At 47.1% G+C, this 21,660-nt stretch overlaps 2 protein-coding genes across 2 annotated transcripts; one reads left to right on the top strand and one right to left on the bottom strand.

Moving 5' to 3' along the window:
* The first annotated feature begins 3,018 nt into the window (after positions 1 to 3,018).
* On the top strand, positions 3,019 to 6,491 carry LOC112282412 (uncharacterized). The gene is made up of 3 exons (XM_024519958.3): positions 3,019 to 4,394; positions 4,636 to 4,730; positions 4,908 to 6,491. The coding sequence occupies exons 1-3, from the start codon at positions 4,251 to 4,253 to the stop codon at positions 5,902 to 5,904; spliced, it is 1,236 nt and encodes a 411-aa protein (XP_024375726.1). The 5' UTR covers positions 3,019 to 4,250; the 3' UTR covers positions 5,905 to 6,491.
* A 2,928-nt stretch (positions 6,492 to 9,419) lies between these two features.
* LOC112282819 (E3 ubiquitin-protein ligase UPL3) lies at positions 9,420 to 20,061 on the bottom strand. The gene is made up of 17 exons (XM_090250530.1): positions 18,155 to 20,061; positions 17,628 to 17,738; positions 17,209 to 17,325; positions 16,901 to 17,080; positions 16,610 to 16,774; positions 16,154 to 16,429; positions 15,907 to 16,028; positions 14,366 to 15,794; positions 13,820 to 13,924; positions 12,064 to 13,689; positions 11,659 to 11,886; positions 11,444 to 11,548; positions 11,110 to 11,190; positions 10,915 to 10,983; positions 10,657 to 10,785; positions 10,308 to 10,451; positions 9,420 to 10,144 (listed from the first exon to the last, which is right to left on the bottom strand). The coding sequence occupies exons 1-17, from the start codon at positions 19,106 to 19,108 to the stop codon at positions 10,079 to 10,081; spliced, it is 5,907 nt and encodes a 1,968-aa protein (XP_090106656.1). The 5' UTR covers positions 19,109 to 20,061; the 3' UTR covers positions 9,420 to 10,078.
* Between the last annotated feature and the right edge of the window lie 1,599 nt (positions 20,062 to 21,660).

Genomic DNA, 21,660 nt, shown 5'->3' with positions numbered 1-21,660 from the left:
TTTTTTAAATTATTTTTTTTAAGATTTTTATTGACAAAATTTACTTATATTATTATTTATATTATGTTCCTTGATTACTTTTAAATCATAAGTTAAATCTTAATGTTGAAAAAAATACTTTTAATGATTCTAATTAATCCAATTTACTTTAAAAATTCATATATTAGATATTATATATATATATATATATATATATATATATATATATATAATCCATATTGTTAGCCACAAAAAAGCTATAAAAATTTAATTTTCAAAAACACCAAACTACGTAATTGTTCTAACAATTTCAAATGTTTTAATGATACTTAGTCAATATATTTAATTTTTATATCAACCAAATCAACACACAACTACTACCACTTAGAACTTCATCAACATAATGAAAATAGACTTGATCATACCAATATGCAAAACATAGGTCACTATTTTTTGAGGATTCAAAGTCATTTTCAACCTCTTTTTGGAACATTCTTTTAATCACATCTACAACATTATATATAAAAAAAAAACATCATTATGTCAATCTTATTTACATGTATTTTTAGTAATATTCACACATGAATGAAGATAAAATAAATAAATAAATTATACTTATTATTTGACAAAGGTTGAAGCCACAAACATTCTTGTAATGAAAAAGAATTCGATAATATCCCACTCAAATATCCATTGGTTCTCCTTCTGCCCTTCCTCTTCTTCCAAAATAAAGTCATTCTTCATATTGAACGTCTTCAAGATTTCCTCTTTTGGTGTCTTTAATTTTATTATGTCTACCATAGTTTGATATGTCAAGTACAACAAATTTTTGATGTTCAAATAGTTTGTTGCTTTTTCATTACTCCATTCTTTCCCATTAGTACAAATTCTCTTCATCGTCACCTTCCACCTCACTTCTTGCTCTCCTTCCCTTTTTCTTCTCTCTCCCCTCCACACTTTGTACAACCCAATGCTTTTATGCATCAACATTTCATATGTAAACCAACATCCTATTTCTTACCAAGATTAGATCAAACAATGTTGCTTGGTTTATCTTCACAAAATTTGTGTCTCATATCTTAATTCCATCTTTTGATGTTGGAAGCTTGTTCTTGCCTTGGTTCAATGAAGAATGATTTATAATACATATTGGTAGTTGACTTAAGATTTTACTTTAAGAATATAAAAAAAACTCTTTCAAAAAACTTGATTGGTTTGTTAGAAATTAATGACTACATGTAACCAACTTCATAAAATAAAAATTGCAAAGTTGTTATTTCAAAGAAAATGTAAAAGCATGCACTTTTTTATATTGATTATTAGATACACTTTCAAATAGTGCAAAGTAGTATACCATCAAGACTACCTATTGTATTGCATGTTGTGTGTCTTTTTTGACTTGTCTTACACTTATAGAAGTTTAGATAAACTTTTGCAAAAGCTTATTGTCTTCTTGAATTTCACCATTTTCTTTCTTGGAACTTTGGCCAATTGTTGATGTAAGAGAATCTCTCCTCTTTCTTCATTATCAAATTTGTCTTCTTGTAGGAATAAACCAATATTTATGAATCTTCTAAAAGAATTGAATCCAACTAATACATTTTGAAGCAATGGAAGTATAATTCCAAAGCCATACACAAAACACATATACAAAACACATACTTGTGTTGTTTACAGCCTCACATCTAATAATTATACACAATTGCTCTCAAAATTAAAGTACATTGATGCATCAACAAAATAAATTGTCATGTTACACCTTGGAACAAAACCAAACCTGCAATTGCAATAAATATCAAAATTAAAAGAAGCAATAAAATGCAATGAAATACCTCATCATTAAAATTATTGTTGAATTCTTTGGCAAGCTCTTATTCTTCTTCATACTCATCATTGGCTATGTCCTCCCAACCAATGCACAACATCAACAAAATCTTAGCCAAGAACCAATATTCTCCATGTTTTTTTATACGTGTCACATTTATGGTGTGGGAGCATTAGATCAGAAAGTATTTGATGCACTCAATCCATTTCCGAAACCCAAGCTTGGAAATCTCACAACCAACTGTCCTCGAGACGGTAGAGATTTAAGCTGAGGGTTTAGGATTGAAATCCTAAGTCCTAATCGCTCATCGAGATCGGAGTTGCGGGGATTTAGCTTTTGCATCGAACTGAAAACCATTGTGAGCTTGACAAATTTGCAGGAATTTGGTGATAGGAAACAGTGGATCCCGAGAATTGGCTGTTGTAGAATCATGAAACAGTAGTTGCACTGAAATGCTTGCGACCACGAATCAAACACCATTCATCTGCGGACACGGAAACCTGCATTTGCCACCATCACTGGTAGGTTTCAAGCTGTGGTGGCATGCAGACAATGCGTTTTTGGCCATGAATCGCAAGGAGACAGGCAATTATGGCACGAAGGCTTCGACGAAGTAGCTTTGTCGGTGAATACTGAGAGGGCGTGGAGAGTGCGATGTCGCTCCAAGCACGGCCGGTCCAGCGGACTTTGTCGGTGCGGACAATCCCGCTTGTTTCACGTCTTCATGACCTTTCTTGACTTGGCAAGATGGCAGGCTCCCATTGGTTTCTACTGAATCGATTATCCTGACTCAAATGTCGCCCTCCAGCCACATGGAATCACGTCGAGGAATCTGAAGGTTGAAAACTGCTGCGTATGTCAAGTGAGAACAAAGTTACAGAAGGCCACAACATTACAGTTACTGGGTATTAGATTTGACGGAAAGTATCAATCGACGAAACTGTTTTTTAAGTAAGAAAATCGGAGTTGGGTGCGGGAGAATTGAATCTAAGTGAAAACTATGGCGGGATGTGCTGTGTTTTCTTTTCAGAAAAAGCCCTGGGTTTTGCTGTTTTACAATATGAGGCGTTTTTTAGGTTGAATTGAGGTTGTGCACAAATGTCAACCCGGATTTTCGGAAGCTGCTTGGAAGAGGTCTCCGTGGCGTCCCTGCCATCCTGCATGGCTGTGGTCCCGTGTCCATTACCATTGTCGTCGATGCTGATTCCAGCCTGTAACGGCGGTTGACTTGTTCTTCCTGGCTCCTCTTTTCACGCGCCGGGAATCACGCCCCGTCGGTAGCGGATCGCCTCGCCCTGCAATCTCACCGTAAACTTGCACAACTATTGTGCGGGTATCTTATTAATGTCGACTTCATAAACGTTTTTTTGCGCCTCCAATTGCGGCTCGATCCCCACAGCTCACGCGTACCTCTTGTCATGGAGCGTCGCGTCTCCAAAACTGGGCGGGAGGATTCGATTTGTGCCCGTGATTGTCGATCGAGGAGAGGTAGTTGGGGTGGAGTATTTTGGGATAGATATTCTGGGTTATGGCGTAGTTACGGTACATTAACGCGTAATGGACGTGGCTTAGATCTCTGAAGTGGAGCGGAGGAGTTGTGGAGGATGGCTGGTGGAGCTAGTCTTGGAAGCGAGCCGTCTGTACAGAGACTGATGTTTTGAGGTTTCTGTGTTGATTGGTGGCTTAGGGATGTCTGTTTAAGATGGCTTCTCGTACCAGAGATTCCGTTGGAAGAGGCTGGTACGAGAACTGTTGGAGAGATTTCGGTACAGGGGGTTTTCTTGTGACAAGATCGACAAGTGGGATTGTTGTAATTTTGGAAGATGAACGCCGCCTGCTCGATGCTTTGGTGACATTTTTTTTAGAAACTACTCCAAGGTTCTGAGGAATTTTAGAGAATGTTTTGAGTTAATCTAGAAGGTAGTTTGGTCGGAAAGAACGGTCTGTCGGAACTAGTCTGTAATCAAATACGCAGCCGAGTCCTGGAATTGGGCGTGGTTCATCTTCATTGAAAGCTGGAACTGATTTCCCCTACCCCTACCCTTTTCTTCGGTCAGAGCCATAGAGGAGGTGGTTAAGAATGTAATATGGTGTTTCGGTTCTTGAAATACAAGTTCTTGCGAGGTGGAGGGTCGCATGAAATGTCAGAAACAGACATCACGAAGGTAACAACAAGTACTCAATGCTCGAAGTAGTGACTCGTTGAATACCGAAAGCATGTAACAGAGAGACAATGTTTTCTACTACACGATGATCACTGGTTGGCGCAATTCGACCCTGAAGTTCAGCAAGTGGGAATTGATTCTTCGTATAATGCAGTTAATTTAGCATTTAGAATGTTAAAGTAAACGAAGCGCATGCTTCTTTGCGTGTACATGTCATCTCATTGTAGAGATTTTTTCATTCAACAGGACTAAATAGAGTTGTAGAATATCTAACGGCTACTATGTTGATCAACATAGCTATCGCAATTGGGGTAGGATCAGTTCTACTTCTAGCACTATGTTGCTTCTTCTATTGGGGAGTTAAGAAGCTTTGGTACCGCACACGTATCACAGGCCAAATCTCTGGGACAGCCGAGGAAATTCCTGTGAGTACAATCTCTTCAACTATTTTTCGGTTGTGTTCGAAATTTTTTGCGGGTATTTAGATCACGCTTATTGCTTGTCGCAAAGCGCTCAATATGCTGTTATATAATTACAAAATGAATAGTAATTGTTTGAGGCATATGCAGCGTGATGCTGCTTTCAATAGCGCAGTAATGTGCCGTCATCTTGATGTTTACGTGACAATTGATTTCGTTGCTGATTGCGTGTTGGGTTGTATTGCAGGCTGAGAATTCGACTGGGTTGAGGAAGGACGTGGTGCTTTCATTTCCAATTGTGAAGGGCCGTGACCTGAATTTTAGCAACAGTTTGAAATCACAGTAAGTGTCGATACCCTAGCCGTTTTCTTTTTTGTTTTTGTTTTGGAAAGCTCAGTACTGTGCAGTTGAAAAAAAACGTTAGTGGTGGAGATTCTTGAATTGGATCGACAGACCGCAGTTGATGTATTTACCTTCACTCAGTAAATTTAACTTGAGAATCTGAAACTTGAATTGCAGGTGCTTCAGATGCTGGCTGAAATTCGAGGATGAAGATGTACTGCGACAGCTGCCGCATTGTGAGCACGTCTTTCACAGGCACTGCATTGATCCGGTGCTTGCCAGACAGATTACCTGCCCTGTGTGCGGTGTCTTTCTAGTCGACAAACTCAAAACACGCGAGAAATCGCACGACAGGCGCCCTAACGATCAAGAAATTGCCTTACGGAGCATTTATTCTGATGGTCCCTCAAGTCCGTCTAACCCTGTGAAGGCGCCTTCTTGGGTTCATGTCAATCGACCAGTCCCACTCCCGAATACTGGCATCCTGAGCAGCCGCTCCTACTCCTCGGATCGGTTTGAAGGTGAGAATCGCTCAGGCGAGTCTCCACTGCTGAAGTTCATCCACGGGAACCACTGCGAAGACATTGGCTTAGAACAATGTATCGACATTAGCTTTACCTTTGGAACCGACATTCCAGTAGAGAAAAGGCACCCTTCGACACACGACAAAAGCGTGGATTCTTTCTCCTTTGATACATCAAACACAGATGCATTCACTTTCCCAGGACTCAGCGGTTCAGGGCGGCACTCATGGGATGCTTCACCTGGAGCAAGTTCTAGATCCTCGTTTACACGCAGCCGCGGCAAAGAATCGACCCTAAACGATTCTGGCGACGCCACTCCAGGGAAAAGATGCTTACGAAGCACCTCGTTGAAGCTTCAGCAATGCAACTCATTGATGGGCACCTCCAGCTTAAAACAACTAGCTATGGAGGAGGAATGTGGACATCTAAATTTGCGAGATAAATCCGCTCCTGCTGCCTTTAGCTATCACCTTCCTTCAGGACTGCAGGATCAATGCTGCCCAGATGTCTTGTCCGGCAACACTTGCTCGGGACATCACCCTTCGAGGCCTCTCCAAGCTTCCAACGATCTACTCAGAGGCTCTTCAAACCGCAACACCTACTCTCAGCAGATAGAAAAGAGCAGAAGCGCAACATGGGAACGACTGTAGATGTGAAGTTTACTAGCCATGATCGGGAGTCCTGCAATGCATGGAGAAATCATCCACAAAACTCCTATGTCAACCTCAAATGATCAGCTGCATGAGCAAAACGAGACCATCTGCACGTCGTCCATCGTGGTTCATGAATCCTACACCATTTCGATAGCTACGTTTTTCATCGTTCCTGAGCATAATTGCAGACTTGGTTTGTCTGGTCTCTGCTCAGGTTGGTGTGTGCAGTGGTTGGTGACCATTGTGTTACCACTACATCAGTGCTCCGGCACTAGTTTCACCCACAGATCTCTTCCTTTTTCAGTGCCCCACAAAATGACTGAGCAATCAAGCAATTGTCGAGATTGTGGATTTGTTCGGCACTAGAACGTTTGCCCTTCTGCACACAATCCTCGTATTTCGGTGCTTCTCTTTTGTGCAATTGGCATGACATTTTCTGGCTGGATGCAGGATTAGCAAACCAGTTCGAAGCCTACGCAATGTCGGTAACAGATCATCGACATGCTAGTCCACTGGACACTCGTTCTTTCTTCATTTGCTTTTCATTAAATATTTATTCAATTGATTAAAATGCATCATTTTAAGATTCTTTTGTTTATTTATTTTTTTATATATTTTTATTTTTCTGTTTTTTCTTCGTACTTGGTTTGTCCAGTATCACAAGAAGGTTGAATGTATAGAGTGCTATTTAGTTGTTTGTCAATCAAAATTTAAAGCATTGCATGTGAACTTGTATAGAATTAAGTAGCCCTAATTTTAAAAGCTAACACCAGCTATTCCTCTTTTAATGATGAATTTGAAGATTTGAAACAAGGTTGGATGTTTTTTTTTAATTTTTAATTTTTTTAATTTTAATTTTTATATGCACCACATATAATTATTAAATTGTAATGCCTGCAATTAAAATAGTTATTCTAACTACAACCATATGACCACTACCTTCAGATTTTGGAATGCATATTTAGTCACAGCTTTTTTTGAGGATATAAAAACTTTCAGTAGAATCTTTGGGAGATGATGTATAGTACCAGACAAAAACAAAAAAGCTTAACAAACTAGCCAAAACCTTCAATGATTGCCAAATGAGACATTGATAATGCAATTGTTTCCTCTTTCTTTTTATTTTTTATTTATTTTTTATTTATTTTTCATTTGTCTGTCTGAGTAGCATCTACAATTTTCCAAAAACAATTATCAACATCACGTTTAGGTCATTAATTTTGGAATTACTAGAAAGTTATAGCTGGTCAATAGAAGTTCCTTTACATGGATTTAAAAGAGAGCAAGATAGTACACATCTCAAATTGAAATTATAAACAAGGATGATTAATACTTTACAATATATTTATTATTACACTAGTTCATAGTGTGATTTTTTAGCTACTTAACAAGCATAATTTAGCAATAGACTTGTTGGTATTTAAATAGTTGGCAAGATCTTATCTCAGCTCTCTCATCTTATAAATTTGCAACTTAAGTGAAATGTGTGCAATAGAATTAGTTTGATAAAACAAAAACAAAAAAATAAAAAAAATAAAAAAAAATCTTTGCTTGTGGATGTACTTATTTTTATTTAATTCATAATTTACATCAATTGCTATTTAGAAAAATTTATGTTCTTGTTGTCCATCAGCAAATAATTATGCCAAGTTTTCTTAAAATAAAGTTTTGAAGTACTTATCTATCAAATGTGATATACCTTTAAGCAAAGAGAAGCCAAGATTGATAAACAACTAAAAGGATTTTATTTTTGGATATTTTTAGAGAATTTTATACATAATAAAAACACTTAACACTGAATTTTATTTATTTATTATTATATATTTTTATTTTAAAAAATAAAATTTATATGCAATGTTTTATTGTTTTTCAAAAAAGATTTAAAAAAAACAAGCAAATGGGATGAATTTGCTTAAGATGTGAGTAATATTTGATGTTTTATATTTTAACATATTTAATTTTTTCAGTAACTTACAAATTGTTGAAATTGTAATTGACATGGTATATATGGTATCTAAAGCATGTAATACTCTCTCTCCAATTACATTCATATTCCAATAGAATGTAGACTTTTCTTTTTGAGGATTTGTTTTTGGAATCCAACCAAGATACAAGTACACAATAGTGATGTTAGTTGGTTGTGCATTTTGGGGCTTCTATTTAACTGCCAATTTCATTTTAGACCATCTTTTTTATTCATTTTTATTACAACCTTTTTTCTTGCTATATTTGAATGCAAAATTAGATGGTACAAGTTTCTTTCCACAAAGACAAAGGGTAAATTTATGGTTTTGGAATATAGTATAAAGTATAAGGGAGGATGAGGCAATAGGTTGTCATATACAGTTGTATCACATAACAGAAGATAATACCATGGTGCATTTAAAACTAGATAGTGTAAGTAAATGGACTACAATTCCTTTATTTCAATAGATAGTTTTATTGCGCCAATTCTTTGAGATTCCACGATGAATTTGAAAGCCAAAATATAATTACTATGTCCATGAGATTTACTTCAACAATGCTATTGAAGATGCAATGCGCATTGCATAAGCATTTGTGACAAGGAGACTATGTGAAAAGGAGATGTTTACTATGGTCGAAGGCCATGCCCAATAGACTACTAGTGACAAGGAGACGATGTGAAGAGGAATCTAGTGAAAACAAGCTCTTGCATGGACGAAACTTTTAGTTTGTGCACCCTGCTTACTGTAAACCGAATCAATGCTGTTTTTAGGCACCAAAGAGTACAGATTGTTAAATTATCGAGCCTATGAACATGATATGAGTGGACTAGGTATGCAGTTTACCCAGTCTCTAGGTAGTGAGTTTGGGCAGAGTCCTGAGCCCTCGCCCCTAGAGACGTTCATACAAACGCACATCCAAAAGTGGGATATGTGAGTTTCGCCCGGAAGAAGATCCTCACAAATCAAGAGGTTATAATAGTTTTGCAGGTCACAAGCACACATATTTCAATAGAATCTACGCGATAGTGCATGCATTGGGCGGCACAAGATTTGGAGTTTCACATAGAAGTCGACACAGCAACATTTTCTGCCTTCAGTCCTTACACCACATCCGTAATAAGACGTCTCAACAACTTTAGGTTTTTCAGCTTCGGACGGCTCAGCCGTTAAGGTCACAAATTCTGAAACGTTGACAGCTGCGAAATCTTCATCACATGACAAGCTATATTCGCTTCACGTAATGAAGAGGGATGCTACCGAGGAAGCACAAATAGTGAGTGGAGGAGGCAAGCGGAAGCAACGGTTAAGCATGGAGAGATACAATAGAGGATGTAGTAAGTGATACTCCTTAAAATTGCTTGCCGAGTTGGTATAACGAGGTACTTGAAGCGGTAAATTCCCATGGAAAGTAACTTACCTTAACGAAACCACTAGAGTTCAGAGAATACCGGTCTAAAAGCAAGGCAACGGCTAAATCGCATGTGCAAGACAAACCAGACGAGAAAAACCAACGCTTCCACTGAGAGCGAACCGAAACAAACTAGATTGATACCCCCAAACCCAACAAATGATATTCAAAACTAAATATTACACAACAACGACAAAAGCCTACAACCCAGTAGCAAAGTCTGAAACAAACAGCAGGAAAAGATCAATAAAATCACTACTGCTGCTGACAACTTCGCCTGCATACACTATCCAAAACACCTGTTTAAAATAAAACTATGTAAAATGGCTATATCCATTTCAGAGAACTAAACTGTAGATTTGCAACTGAGCAGCATGCTGTCACATCACACCCAGTACAGTTGTCGCATAATCAGTAACAGGCAGACACCATACAGACTGCTCGGTAAACCAAGATGCCTCCACATCTCCCTTCTGTTTGAAAAGCCATACAACTACCAGGTATGGTAGTTTCCATCGTGTCTACTGCATGCCGTTCGCACAATGCCAATAAAATCATCAGCACCGTCTCGAAGCTCGCTAGGACAACCCGTCCACAAACTACGCCACCATCCATGTCCACTATGTACATTAAATTGGAAACGCACCATCCCTGCTTCCAAGTGCCGTTCCATTGCTATAACGTCACCTCCTGAGCTCGAAGTACCCCATTCAACTTCTTCCACGAAGCAGATCGCCTCAAATCTGAGACGCTACACACCCACAAAAAATATATATATGTATATATGTAGATGTATCTAAGACAGGTCGAACGACCCTTGTCCTTCATGTATCGCGTACAACAACCTCTCCCTCATGATCTCCTGCACATACACTCACCACCCTGTCAGTACCAACTCTACTAACCATCCCAAGAAGCCCGCCGCAACCAAATCTCTGCATCTCCACTCGGTACTCACTACGCTACACATGCACACCCAAAGTACGCAACCACGCACCAAGTCCCGCGTCCACAAACATCCTCACCTTGCATGAGTACGGAGGAAGCTTCAGATAGTTCGCACACGTCATCACACTCGGCAGATCCCTGTCCGCCAACGTCGTCCCCATTCCTGCTGCAGCTCCAGGTGGTGTGCTACCAAGTGCCACTCCGCTACCGCCAGTCGGGTGCTGCCAACCATACCACCACCCACCCCTCGTAATCAGACTCCCGCTTTAACAGAACACCATTCATGTCTACACCTTCGACCACCCAATGCAATCCCCACATCTGCTCCAGTCCCTGCTCCTTCCACACCTCCAAACAACTCCCAACCCACCCTTCCTCACACTTGGCATGACCTCCTCCATACACAAACCGCAATTCCCAACGCACCTTTCGAACGATCGTCAGCTTCGGATTCAACGCTGCGAGTCCCCCAGGAGGAAGTCGCGGCGCTCCCGTCACAAATCGCAAAAATGCTCGCTGCTCCTCCGGACTCAATTCGCACATTATGTCCAACAGCTGCATCACACCAACACTTCCCTGTCAATAAATCCCGGAACCCAACCCCTGCTTACCCTTTCATCACACGCGTACACCCCAACCCATCTCCCCATTTTGAAACAACCTCGGGCAAGGCCATCTACTTACGTTTCGGATAGGAGGACTCGACGCAGTATATCCATGGTCGAACTTCATAATATCAGGAAGAGATTCCGGCTGCATCCCACAGACCACCACAAATTCCTGATCAGCACCTCACCCAAAACATCAACCATGCACTCTCTCCAAACCCATCACCAAAACAATCAATCCACTAAAGCGTAAAAGCGACCACAAGCTTACCGCCCACAGCTCTCGTCGCCCGCACAGCAGATAATCCAGCTCGTCCTCGCTGAAAATTTGCAGAGAGGACAACTGGAACACCTGCACACTCGCATCCAACTCAGAGTCACCATCTACCCTTGAAACTCCTTTCACTATCACCTAAAACACATTACACCCCGTCCGACACACACTTCCTGCTGCAACAACCACATGCCACTCACCACCACCTATACACATCTATCCAAATCACGACTACAAACCCATCAGAACACCTCACTGACACAAACACCAACCATCGGTCCCGAACGGCCGCTCACTCTTCTGCATCTCCCATTAACTATCACCACTGTACCTGGTTGAACCCGGACCGAAACGCCTCAATCTGAGGTCCAACTCCCACCTTCACCGTCGCCTCCACCACCAGCGATACGTACTCTTCCAGGTTGTCGAGATCCACCTGAGAGTACATGCAACCCGCCTAAATCAGTCCATACCCCTCCTCACCGAGTTCATTGCAAATTTCCCCTCAAACACAACTCAACAATCTCTTCAAACCTCGCTACGTACCGCAACCTCCCGCCCGTTGCTCCGCAGCTCGTATTCCGGGTACCCTGGAAGGGTAAAATCGAGGCAAAGGTCTTCCAACCTTGATCCCCTGAAAGTCAATGCCTCTACCTCCTCCCGCTTCCCACCATGAGTCTCAAGAAGCTGCTTCCGCCTAATCAAACCTTGCATCTCGAACAGCGTCCGTCCAAGCTCCGGATCCAACGTCTGTATGTCGTACAAGTCCAACTCCTGCACCCATCCTCCAACATCAACCCACGTCACACACACCTGCAAAACGCTGCTGCCGCGGCTAGACCACAACCACGTATCCGCTACACCACTCTGCACCACTCCACACGGCCCAAACAAACTCATGCGAACTGCACTCCAGAACCAATACCGTCTTTCATTCGCTCCTTCACTTGCCTGCCCCAAAATGATTTTGTAGAACGCTGTTGACATCGGCACGTCCAGTAACCGCCCATCTTGAAGCGCCTTTGCCATCACCCGCCCCAGCAGCCGGAAATGCTCGAGTACCTTCCAGTACTTTTTGTTGCTCCCTGGGTCCGTGTCCGGATGCCAAGGTCGGGGGAACAGCCCCTGCGGAGCGGTCACGTACTCTCCCGAGATTGCTCCCCCCTCAGCGCTCCCCCGATCGCCCTCTCCCATCGACAGCGCCTCCACCTCCGCAACCTCCTCCTCCACCATCTCCACGTCCGCGTCCACTGCCTCCACCTCCGCCGACTCAACCCCCGCCATTGCCTCTGACTTCATCATCGTCTCCGACCGCCACATATCTAGCTTTTCTTTCTGCAGTTCATGGCTCAGCAGCGTGTAGAACTCCAGCGTAGGCCCCAGTCCCGTCCCCACCTCCCCAAAATACTCCACTTCCAACACCGCCTTGTGCCCCGAGTACAGCTCCATCACCTTCGCCGCTGACTCCAGAATCCGCTGTCGGGACACCCGCACCTTTTGACGCTGAAGCCTCCCCACCCGCAGCTCCCGGTCGTTCGAAGCCGCTGCCCCGTCCGCGCTCTGCTGCTGTTGCAGCCTCTGTAGCGCCCGCGACAGCCCGAATGCTGTTGAATGAAAATACTGCCTACGCGTCTCAAACGGAAACAGAAACGGACACGCACGAGTCAGCTGCCCGCACCAAGACGGCAACCCGCCGCTACACAACGCTAGCGCGTCTTGCATCTGACGCGCCAACTTTGGAGTCAACTTGCTGCTTAAAAAGTCCTCCCGCGGAACCAGCGGCCCCGCACCTGGAGACTCGTCCACCCTATCCACCTCCCCCGCGGCGAACGCCTCCAACGCACCTTGAGCACGCAGACGTGGTGCCAGCTTGTTCAGCCCCTCCAACACCCGCAGCAGCAACAAAATACTGTACGAATTGTTCGACCTGTCCAGGTCGCAAGGCAGTTCTCCTTGCAGCGTGCTGTCCAGAAGTGACGCCTGCTGCCACGACCCCTCCATTGCCGACCCGCAACCCTTACCCCGAGGACTTGCGCTTGCCGACTTTCCAACCGCGGACGCCGTCGCCTCCCCATTCGCGTCCGCCCTCTGGTACGTGATCGTGTACACCTCGTCCCACAGCCTGCGTCCGCTGCCACCGCCATGCTCAGATCCCCCATACCGCTCCTCTTCATCCTCTTCGGCCACTGCTTGACGCTGAATCGCCTGGAATATTGTCAGCATACGGTTCAGCTGCTTTCCCCCGAGACAAAACACCAGCTTCGGAGGCGAATTCGCTGCTGCAGCAGCCGCCGCTCCCACCGACTTGCGCTCACGACCGCCACCCCGACTGCCGTTCACGCCGGCGCTCGCCAGGGCTGCCGCCGCGTACGACAACGCACCACGAGATCCCCCCGTCCTCGTCCCGCTCGATTCGGCACCCGACGTCAACGCGCCAGTCCTGCTAACCACGCTCGCACCTCCCGAAGGTTGCGACGCCTCGCTCGAAGATGCCACGGCCCCGCCCTCCGCGTCGCCAAGTTGCACGTCATGAACTTGGTCTCTTTTACAGGGCGCCACTGGATCGTCCCCAAAAACCTGACACATCCGATCACACAGTTTCAACGACCTCCTCATCCCCAAAAATACAATAGTTCCAATATTAATCCACTCCCAGTCCCAAATGCACACCAACGATATGATCGCACAACAAACAACAGTTGCTCACGTCGTCGTGATCATCGTCTTCGTCCTCGTCTTCCTCTTCAGAGAGATCGTCTTCGTCCATCGCCACGGCTTCCTCCAACTCCACTGGAGAAACCTCCACGTCCTCCTGCTCCACCCGACATCCACAACCCACCTCTCAACAACCATCACGCACCTCTCCGATGCATGAAATCTCCGACGTCCATCACCAACACGACCCCTCCTGAATATATGCATACATATCTCACCCGCTTCTATCTAGTTTCAATCCCGTCAATGCTATTCCTCAACAGACACTACCCCTCCACACCGCAACCCATTACCACCATTACCGGTAAAATTGCACAATACAGACCATCCAGTAACCATTCTGCTCAGGCTCCCACGCATACGTCCATCCCAAAAGCGTATCATGTATCACATTCATCCCCCATTGCCACCATAGCCACCCACCACCCTGCAACCCTCACCATCACCATGCCCAGAGTAACACCGCATCGTGAAACCATCACCCACACCCACTCATACAACCTACAATCCACACTGTCCCCTGCCAACCCACCCATACCTCGCTCTCGCCTTCCGATGCAGCCTTCTCGGTTGACGCGCTCGCAGCTGCTGCACGCCGTCGAGCGGCTGCATTTCGAGTCTCAGGTCCCCGCGACTCGTCGCCGCCTGGGCTTGCCCCCAGCGACCGACTCACGGCTTTGCCCTTCCCTTTCGCCCCACTCGCACCACCCCAGCTCTCCGAACTCCTCCCGCTACCCATCCCCGCAGCCGCCGCCGCACTACGAGAACGAGTCGACGGCCGCCTCTCGGCATTTGGGACTGGTATGGGAGCACTCGCCTCGCTCGTGCTTGCTGCGCCCGTCGCTGCTGTCCCTGCCCGCTCATGACGCTTAACCCGTGGCCAAAGAAAATCCTCCACTGCGATCAGCGTTGCCAGCGGCTCGATCAGCACGATGTTGTTCGAATAATCCCGCAACGTCTTGTCCCCCGTCGCCCTGCACAGCCGCAGCTTGAAAGGCTGCGTCAGCGCACTCAGGCCTGCCGCAATGCTCGCCGTCCCGCTGTTCGACCGAGGTGCGTGGCTCAACACCACCGGGAACCGCTCCAACGAAGCCAGTGCATTCTGCAGCTTCCGCACCAACAGCGTCAGAGGGGCATCGCTGCCGCTCACGCCTGTCTCCCGAGGCAGAGCCACCTCGATGAATTGTTTCATCCTCTTCAGCGCCTGCTCCCGCAACCCTGGGTCCTCCACGTTCTCCTTCGCAGTGTTACCGCACGTAAAGTAGTTTATCAAGCCCCCAACCACTCCGCTCCCCACGAATTCAAACGTCGACACGCCGTCCCCAGCCCCCAGCTCCCCAAGTAGTACGCCCACCACCGCACCCAGCTGCTCCTCGCTCAATCCCGCACCTCTCCCACCACCTAGACCCTTTCCCTTCCCCTCCCCACCACTTGCCTCTCCGTTAAGCTGCGCGCATAACTTCTTCAGCTTCCGCAGACTCTCTGTCACACCCTCATCCGCCGCCCCCGCGTCTCCCGGGAAGTAAGTGTTGCGTATTTTCTTCGCACGCGCGATCGCGCTTGCCCGAAGCCCAGACCGGATGGTCCGCAACGGCTCACCTCCGGAAGGTGGCGACGCCATCGTTGTAGACAATGGAGCGCTCGTCGACAACCCAGCCTCCTCGTCCGTGCTCCCCATCGACTTCCTCCTGCTCGCCCCTCCCCTTCGAGGTCGAGGTGGAGGCAGGATCCCCCCGCTGGCAGTCACCACTGCATTCGCTGCCAAATCCGCCGACCGAGACCCACCTGGGGGGGACAAGGCTCCCACCTGCTCCGACGTGATCAGAGTGTCTAGTGCATGCACCACTCCCTCTTTTACAAACATCTTCGCAAATACATCCGGCAGCTTCTGCATCAGCATTTCCGCTATTTGCAACGCCTTCGTCAGCAGCGACATGTCCTTCGATGCCAACACGCCCGCCAAGAAACTGCAACCAATCCCACAACCTGACCACCGTTACCTCCCGCTCCACTCAATGCACTTCTCACCACCATCGACTTCCATATAACGTCCCCAAATTCCAATTTGCGTCTGCATACCTCGATATGTTCGACTCCTGCAACAACGACCGCAACATTTCCGGCGCGGTAAAATGGACCAGTTTGATGATCGCCGCCAAACACTTGTGCCGAACCGGAGGATTCACGCTCGACCCATACACCTGTCAACCGCACCCACCAACCATCTCAGTTTACATGCTCCCAAACTCCCAACACCACTCCATCCACGTCGCTACACGTATCCGCCGCATCACCGCCTCCACCATCCTGCCCCACTTTCCCTCACCTGAACAAGCACCGGGAACAAGTCATTGCCGAATTGTTCCAGCAGCTCCGGCTGATTTCGCAGAAGTATCTCACGAGCCGATGTTTCCACGCCTACCCCACCCCCACCTTCCTCCGCCCTGCTTGCAATTGTCATGCCCGAATGCTTTCGTCCACCTCGAGATCCTCCGCCCACGCTCGACGACGACGACGGCGCTGCCCCCGCAGCCAAAGGGACTGCCTGACCATCCGGCAGCGGCGGGAGCAGCTCATTCACCAACGTCACAATTTCGTATAGCTGATCCCACACAACACGTACACCTCACGTCAATGCAGACTCTACCCACTGCCTGAACCATACTACTCCACAGCTCAACCACTGCTCCGTTCCGACACTCGCTAACCACATCACCACACTCCCCCACTTCACTCCCTTTTACCGGCCCTCACAAACAACAAACAATAGAGAAATACTTACCTGTTCTGGCGGCCTGTTCACGGACGAGGCAGTGACGGACGTGCTAGAAATCAGCCCCGATCCTGCCAGCACGTCTTTCAGTATGCTGCTTATCCGAAGCGTCAGCAGACTCTCTGCTGCACCTGCTGAACCGCTCGCACACGTCGACAGCAACCGGATCAAGCCCTGCACAAACAAATCTCCACAACTTTCAGAAACCCCGTCCCTCGTACAGGTTCCGCATCCACACACACACAGCTCACATCTCCACGCCTCTAATATCACAGCCTTCCCACGCCCTCCCCCACATACCGTATAAGTTGACGTGCTCAGAGACGCCTGCGGAATCAGACTCGTCGATGAATTGGTCACTGAAATTAGACGTGCCACTTGCGGTATCAGCCCATGTGAACACAGCATGTCCAACTTCTCCGACGAACTTCCAAACGTTTCTGCGATGCGACTCAGACACACCGAGGCGTGCTCCACCACCTGCTCCAGACCCACACCATTACCCGCCCCACCCCCCAAAACCCTCTCAGCTCAAACTTCGACCCATTCACACATTCCATCCACCCCACAACGATCTAAATATTCCACTTCCAAGCCCACACTCGTACCTTCGAGTCCTGATACTGCAGCAGATTCGTCAGCAAAGGGACGGCTTCCGTCACGAAATCTGCTGCATCCGATGGTAACTGCCGGCACATGTTAGCAGCAGTGGAAACGGCTACTCTCTGCACCCATGGCACGCCCACAACACAATCACGCCTGGTTATGCGAACAGACTCACCCCTACGATCACAAGCCTTAACCCTACTCGCTTCTTCCCCCACATCCCACGTCCAAGCCAACCCCATTTCTCGTCAACCTGTTCTACACAATGCGGATCACCATTCAACCCAGCATCCAACCTCACTTCGCTGATAGCACTCCCTTTCACACCCTCCCCCATCACATGCCTCCTACAGACCACCCATCCAACAACACAGCAGCTTGCTCTCCATCCACCCCGCGCATGCCCATCAAAAATGCTCACCTGAACACCCGTGGAAAAGAAATCCAAATACGACAACACCGCCATTAGTGCTCCCGCACGCAAACACGCGGTCGGATGCTCGTGAGAAATCTTCTCCAATGCCTGCAAAGACTGCACATAACCCCAAACGCATTCTTGTTACCCACTCTCCGCATGCCACACCTCACACTCCACGCAATGCAGGCATTCACGTTACAGCGCCGACTTGAACATCTTAACTCACACTCCAAATTTGAACAAACATCCCTCACTGCCGATTCCCTGCCGCCAGCGGACTGCAGCAACCCTCTCAACAACGCCAATCCAAAATGGCCAACCCACATGTAACTCCAACACATGCCACAAAATCAAAACTATCCGACTAATTATCGCCACGCCCTCAAACCAAAGCCAGACTCAAAGTCTTTCATGTTTCCGCCATCCACTCCATCGTCACATGATTTCACACAAGACAACAACCCAGGGTACATGCCTCGTCCACTTCGGCAACCCCCAACTCTCACTACTGCTATACGCTCCAGTTCTACCTGCTCTGCCAGGTCGATGTACTCGATTGTCAGCAATCGGGCGCAGAAACACGGCACGGCACCGTAGTGCACCACCGCAGCACATGACGATGGTAGCACGTCGCACAAATGAGTCAAAGCTCTTGCCGCCAGCAACATGATATCAGGACTATACTCGTAATTCAGCAACCCCACCAGAACAGGAACAAATGAATCCACGGAAAAGTTACTCAGAGACTCTTCCGTCCCAATTGACAGAAGTTCGCACAATTGAGACAATGCTTCCAATTGCCGTTCCTCTTCTCCCTCTGCCCGCAATCCTGACAGGATTCTTTTCAACCTGCTGGTTTGCTGTGACGATGGTCCTGATGATGGTAATAGTTCATCAAGTCCAGCACCGAGCTTTCTGAGCAAACCGTGGAGGGCGCTACTCGCAGAGGCAAGATTCTGGTGCACATTGCTGCCCCCCTCGCCATCGTTCTCGTCGTCGCCACTACTTGCAGTGGTGTTGGCAGCCTCATCTCTTTCCGCCCTCTCTGCTCGCTCAGCCCTTTCGCTTCGATCTTTAACCCTATCGGTCTCCTTCTCTTTTCCTTTCTCCATTTCCCTTTCTTTGTCTGCAATTCCTCGTTGTTCTTCCCCTATATGCAGTGTCTCGGCAAGAGACTTGTCGCTCTCTCTTCGACTCAATGACTTTTCGCGATCCCTCCTAGAACCCGATGGTACTGCTTCTGCGCCAGTATCCATTCCTTTCTCTACAATTTGACCCGTGGATGCACCGGCACCGGCAGCCGTGGATGTGCGAGTGGAAGGGCGGGTGCGAGGGGGAGGATTAGGACTAGCGCCGGATGCAGACGATGCGCCCGCACCAGCACCAGTAGCAGAATGTCGTGCTCTTTTCGATGCGCGCGCAGAAGTAGCAGTGGATGGCCGATGCGTCGTGGCCTCCACCCGCTTGCGGCTGCGCGTTTCCATAAAAAAAAACTCCAACTCCGTCTTTCCTACCCTCCCCCCCTGCCCCTTCTTCCTTACTCGCCTCTTACACCCCACTCCAATTCAACAACCGCATCGCCTACATCAATCGCTCCTCCCCTCATCAATCCCCCCATCCCCTCCCTCAATTCTACAATTCTCCTTCCTTCCCTTTCTTCCAAACCCGCGACACCTCTCCGCGTTAACACCTCTCTCACACGACCATTCCTCCACTCAAACCACCACCGCCAACACAGCACACCCCTTAGGTTTCCGCTCGTTCCAATCTGCCTTGCTCCTCACAGACACACCCTTCCCCGGGAACCGCCCTTCCTCGGCACGATGATCACCTTCCTTCGTCACAGCAAACGAAACAATCAACCCCTCTGCTCCGCTCTCTACACACACACCACCATGCGCCCACACACACCACCACATGCGATGTGATGTGCATGCCTCTATATTTTTCCGGCCCTCCCTGGCTCCCGTCTGTAACTTTCTCAATTACTTCTCCGACCTTTCTGACCGGTCCGTTTCGGCCCAGTCGCACGAAGCTTCTGACCACCACCACCAGCACCTCCTCCCCTAACACAACCACGACTACAACTACTACTGCTACTACAACCACCAACACCACCACCACCGCACAAGGTCACCACTCTACCCGGTGCGCTCAATGCGATGGGCCAGCCCTTGCGACGAGCGGAAGCCTCGACGGATCATTTATAGTATCCTCGTCATCAGCATCATCATCGGCATCGGCACCATCATCACCATCATCATCATCATCATATGACGAGGAGGAGGGTGTGCACATGCATACAGTAGTAGCACCATCACCGGCACTGCCGCCTCGCAGCACCCCCGCGTCTCAGCAATGAATGAGAGTGCAACGATGCAAAGTGCAGTGCCTGGGATTGTTTCTTATTTGGCCCTGAGATGGGAGAGATCATCCTTATTGTGGCTCTCCCCTACTTTTCCTCCTCCTCCCCCCACCCCCCCTCCCCCCCCCCACCTCTGATGTATCTCCACCCAAATCAGGTCCCTCCTCCGACGCCTCTTCCCCTCTTTCCTTCTCCCACCCCACTCACCTCCACCCCCAGATTCATACCCTTTCCACCCGATTGATACCCTTCTATACCCGCTCCCCGGTGTCTACCTTCCTGCCCTATCTTTTGCACTTGCCACTTCACCCTAATAACGTAAATGCTTTAAGTCTCTTGAAAGCTTTGTCCCACTTTTTCTAAATTATTATACACAACACAAGCCACGTGGTTTCTTGTGTGTGAAAATACACATATGTAGAAAAGTAATAAAGATTATCCTGATGCATGTTTTATACAGACTTAAAATTTAGGAATTTTGATCGTTTTGTAAAACTAAGACAAGGAAGTAAAGCCATAAATAGATTGAATAAAATCTGTGATACGTCATTTGTTTGGTGAGTTAATTTAAGTTGTTTTAGTGGTTGTAGAACTGACTTTTTCATTGATATTGACACAGTGCTAATTTTGTTCATGATCAAGTTAAAATGTTTTCTAGTGTATTGAATTGCATACCCAATTCAATATTATCCTAACTTTTAATCTCAGTTGTAAAGAAAAAATTTAAACTATTTAAGCTGCTGGTGCACTTGATAAACATGCTTAGATTGAGGGGAAAAGATTCCTAGAACAGAAACAGCTTATCAAAATTGGCAATCGCCACACAAACTTCTATTCCCCCATAAGATTGTTGTGCACTGATTATTTGGATCAGTCAGTCCAGAATGGATTCTTCTTCATCGTTTGAAACTTTCAGTATTACAAACCATTGGTCAAGAATCAACGACAAAAAGATAACCACACTCTTCCCTATTCCAAAAGCGACGCTGGAGAGCGAAAGAAATCGACACACTCGTAATTCCTCAAATGATCCGAGCAAGTGAAACCTTTGTGAGAAGGAGGGGGAGGAGACGTGGAAGAAACTGTAGCTTGGCTGCGAATGGCAGTTTGGGGAAGAGAAGCGGCGATAGCAGGAGAGCCCAACGTCGGAAGGAGTCAGTCAGGGGCGGCAGCTGTCCATGAAAGGGATGATGCGCCCGTGTAGACTTTTCTTCTCCGCCTCCTCGTTCTCGTCCTCGTCCTCCTTCATCTTCTTCGTCGTTGTCGTCTTCTTCGATTGCCCAGGGAGGGTGGGAGGAAAGTGCCACACCAGGCACCACCGACAGACACTCAGAAGAGATGCCACAATCAAACCTCTTCTCCAAAGCGCCTGCCCTAAACAATCCTCGGAGGGGCGAGCGCGGCCATGCCTTTCTCCCCTTTCCGAACTCCCTGCCCCGGCTTTCAGAATTCCGGACTCGCATGGAGCCAGGGCAGAAAGCCACGGAAACAAGGGATTTTGCTTCCTCCTCCTCCTCTGAAACAAAGGGGGAACCTTGGCCGCCTTGGAGGCAGCTCCCATGGGGGCTGTTTTGAAACGGGTAGGAGAGGAGTATGAAGTAGCAGAAGAAGAACAATAACATTAATTTGTGGTCACATGTCCCAAATGTTTGAAGGCAAGGCAAAGCGAAG

This window comes from Physcomitrium patens, chromosome 5 (genome assembly GCF_059467195.1).
Source record: "Physcomitrium patens ecotype Gransden chromosome 5, ASM5946719v1, whole genome shotgun sequence".
Classification (NCBI taxonomy): Eukaryota; Viridiplantae; Streptophyta; class Bryopsida; order Funariales; family Funariaceae; genus Physcomitrium; species Physcomitrium patens.
This window is presented reverse-complemented; position numbering and strand designations above follow the sequence as displayed.

Bases quoted from the DNA above. Each gene is read 5' to 3' on its own strand.
- LOC112282819 (XM_090250530.1), bottom strand. From the start codon at position 19,108: ATGGAAACGCGCAGCCGCAAGCGGGTGGAGGCCACGACGCATCGGCCA. The intron at 16,775-16,900 runs GTATGTGGGGGA...TTGTTTGTGCAG, and splicing joins TGAGCACGTCAACTTATACG to GGCTTGATCCGGTTGCTGTC. The intron at 13,925-14,365 runs GTATGGGTGGGT...CGGGTGGAGCAG, and splicing joins CATCGGAAGGCGAGAGCGAG to GAGGACGTGGAGGTTTCTCC.
- LOC112282412 (XM_024519958.3), top strand. From the start codon at position 4,251: ATGTTGATCAACATAGCTATCGCAATTGGGGTAGGATCAGTTCTACTT. The intron at 4,395-4,635 runs GTGAGTACAATC...GTTGTATTGCAG, and splicing joins GGACAGCCGAGGAAATTCCT to GCTGAGAATTCGACTGGGTT. The intron at 4,731-4,907 runs GTAAGTGTCGAT...CTTGAATTGCAG, and splicing joins AGCAACAGTTTGAAATCACA to GTGCTTCAGATGCTGGCTGA.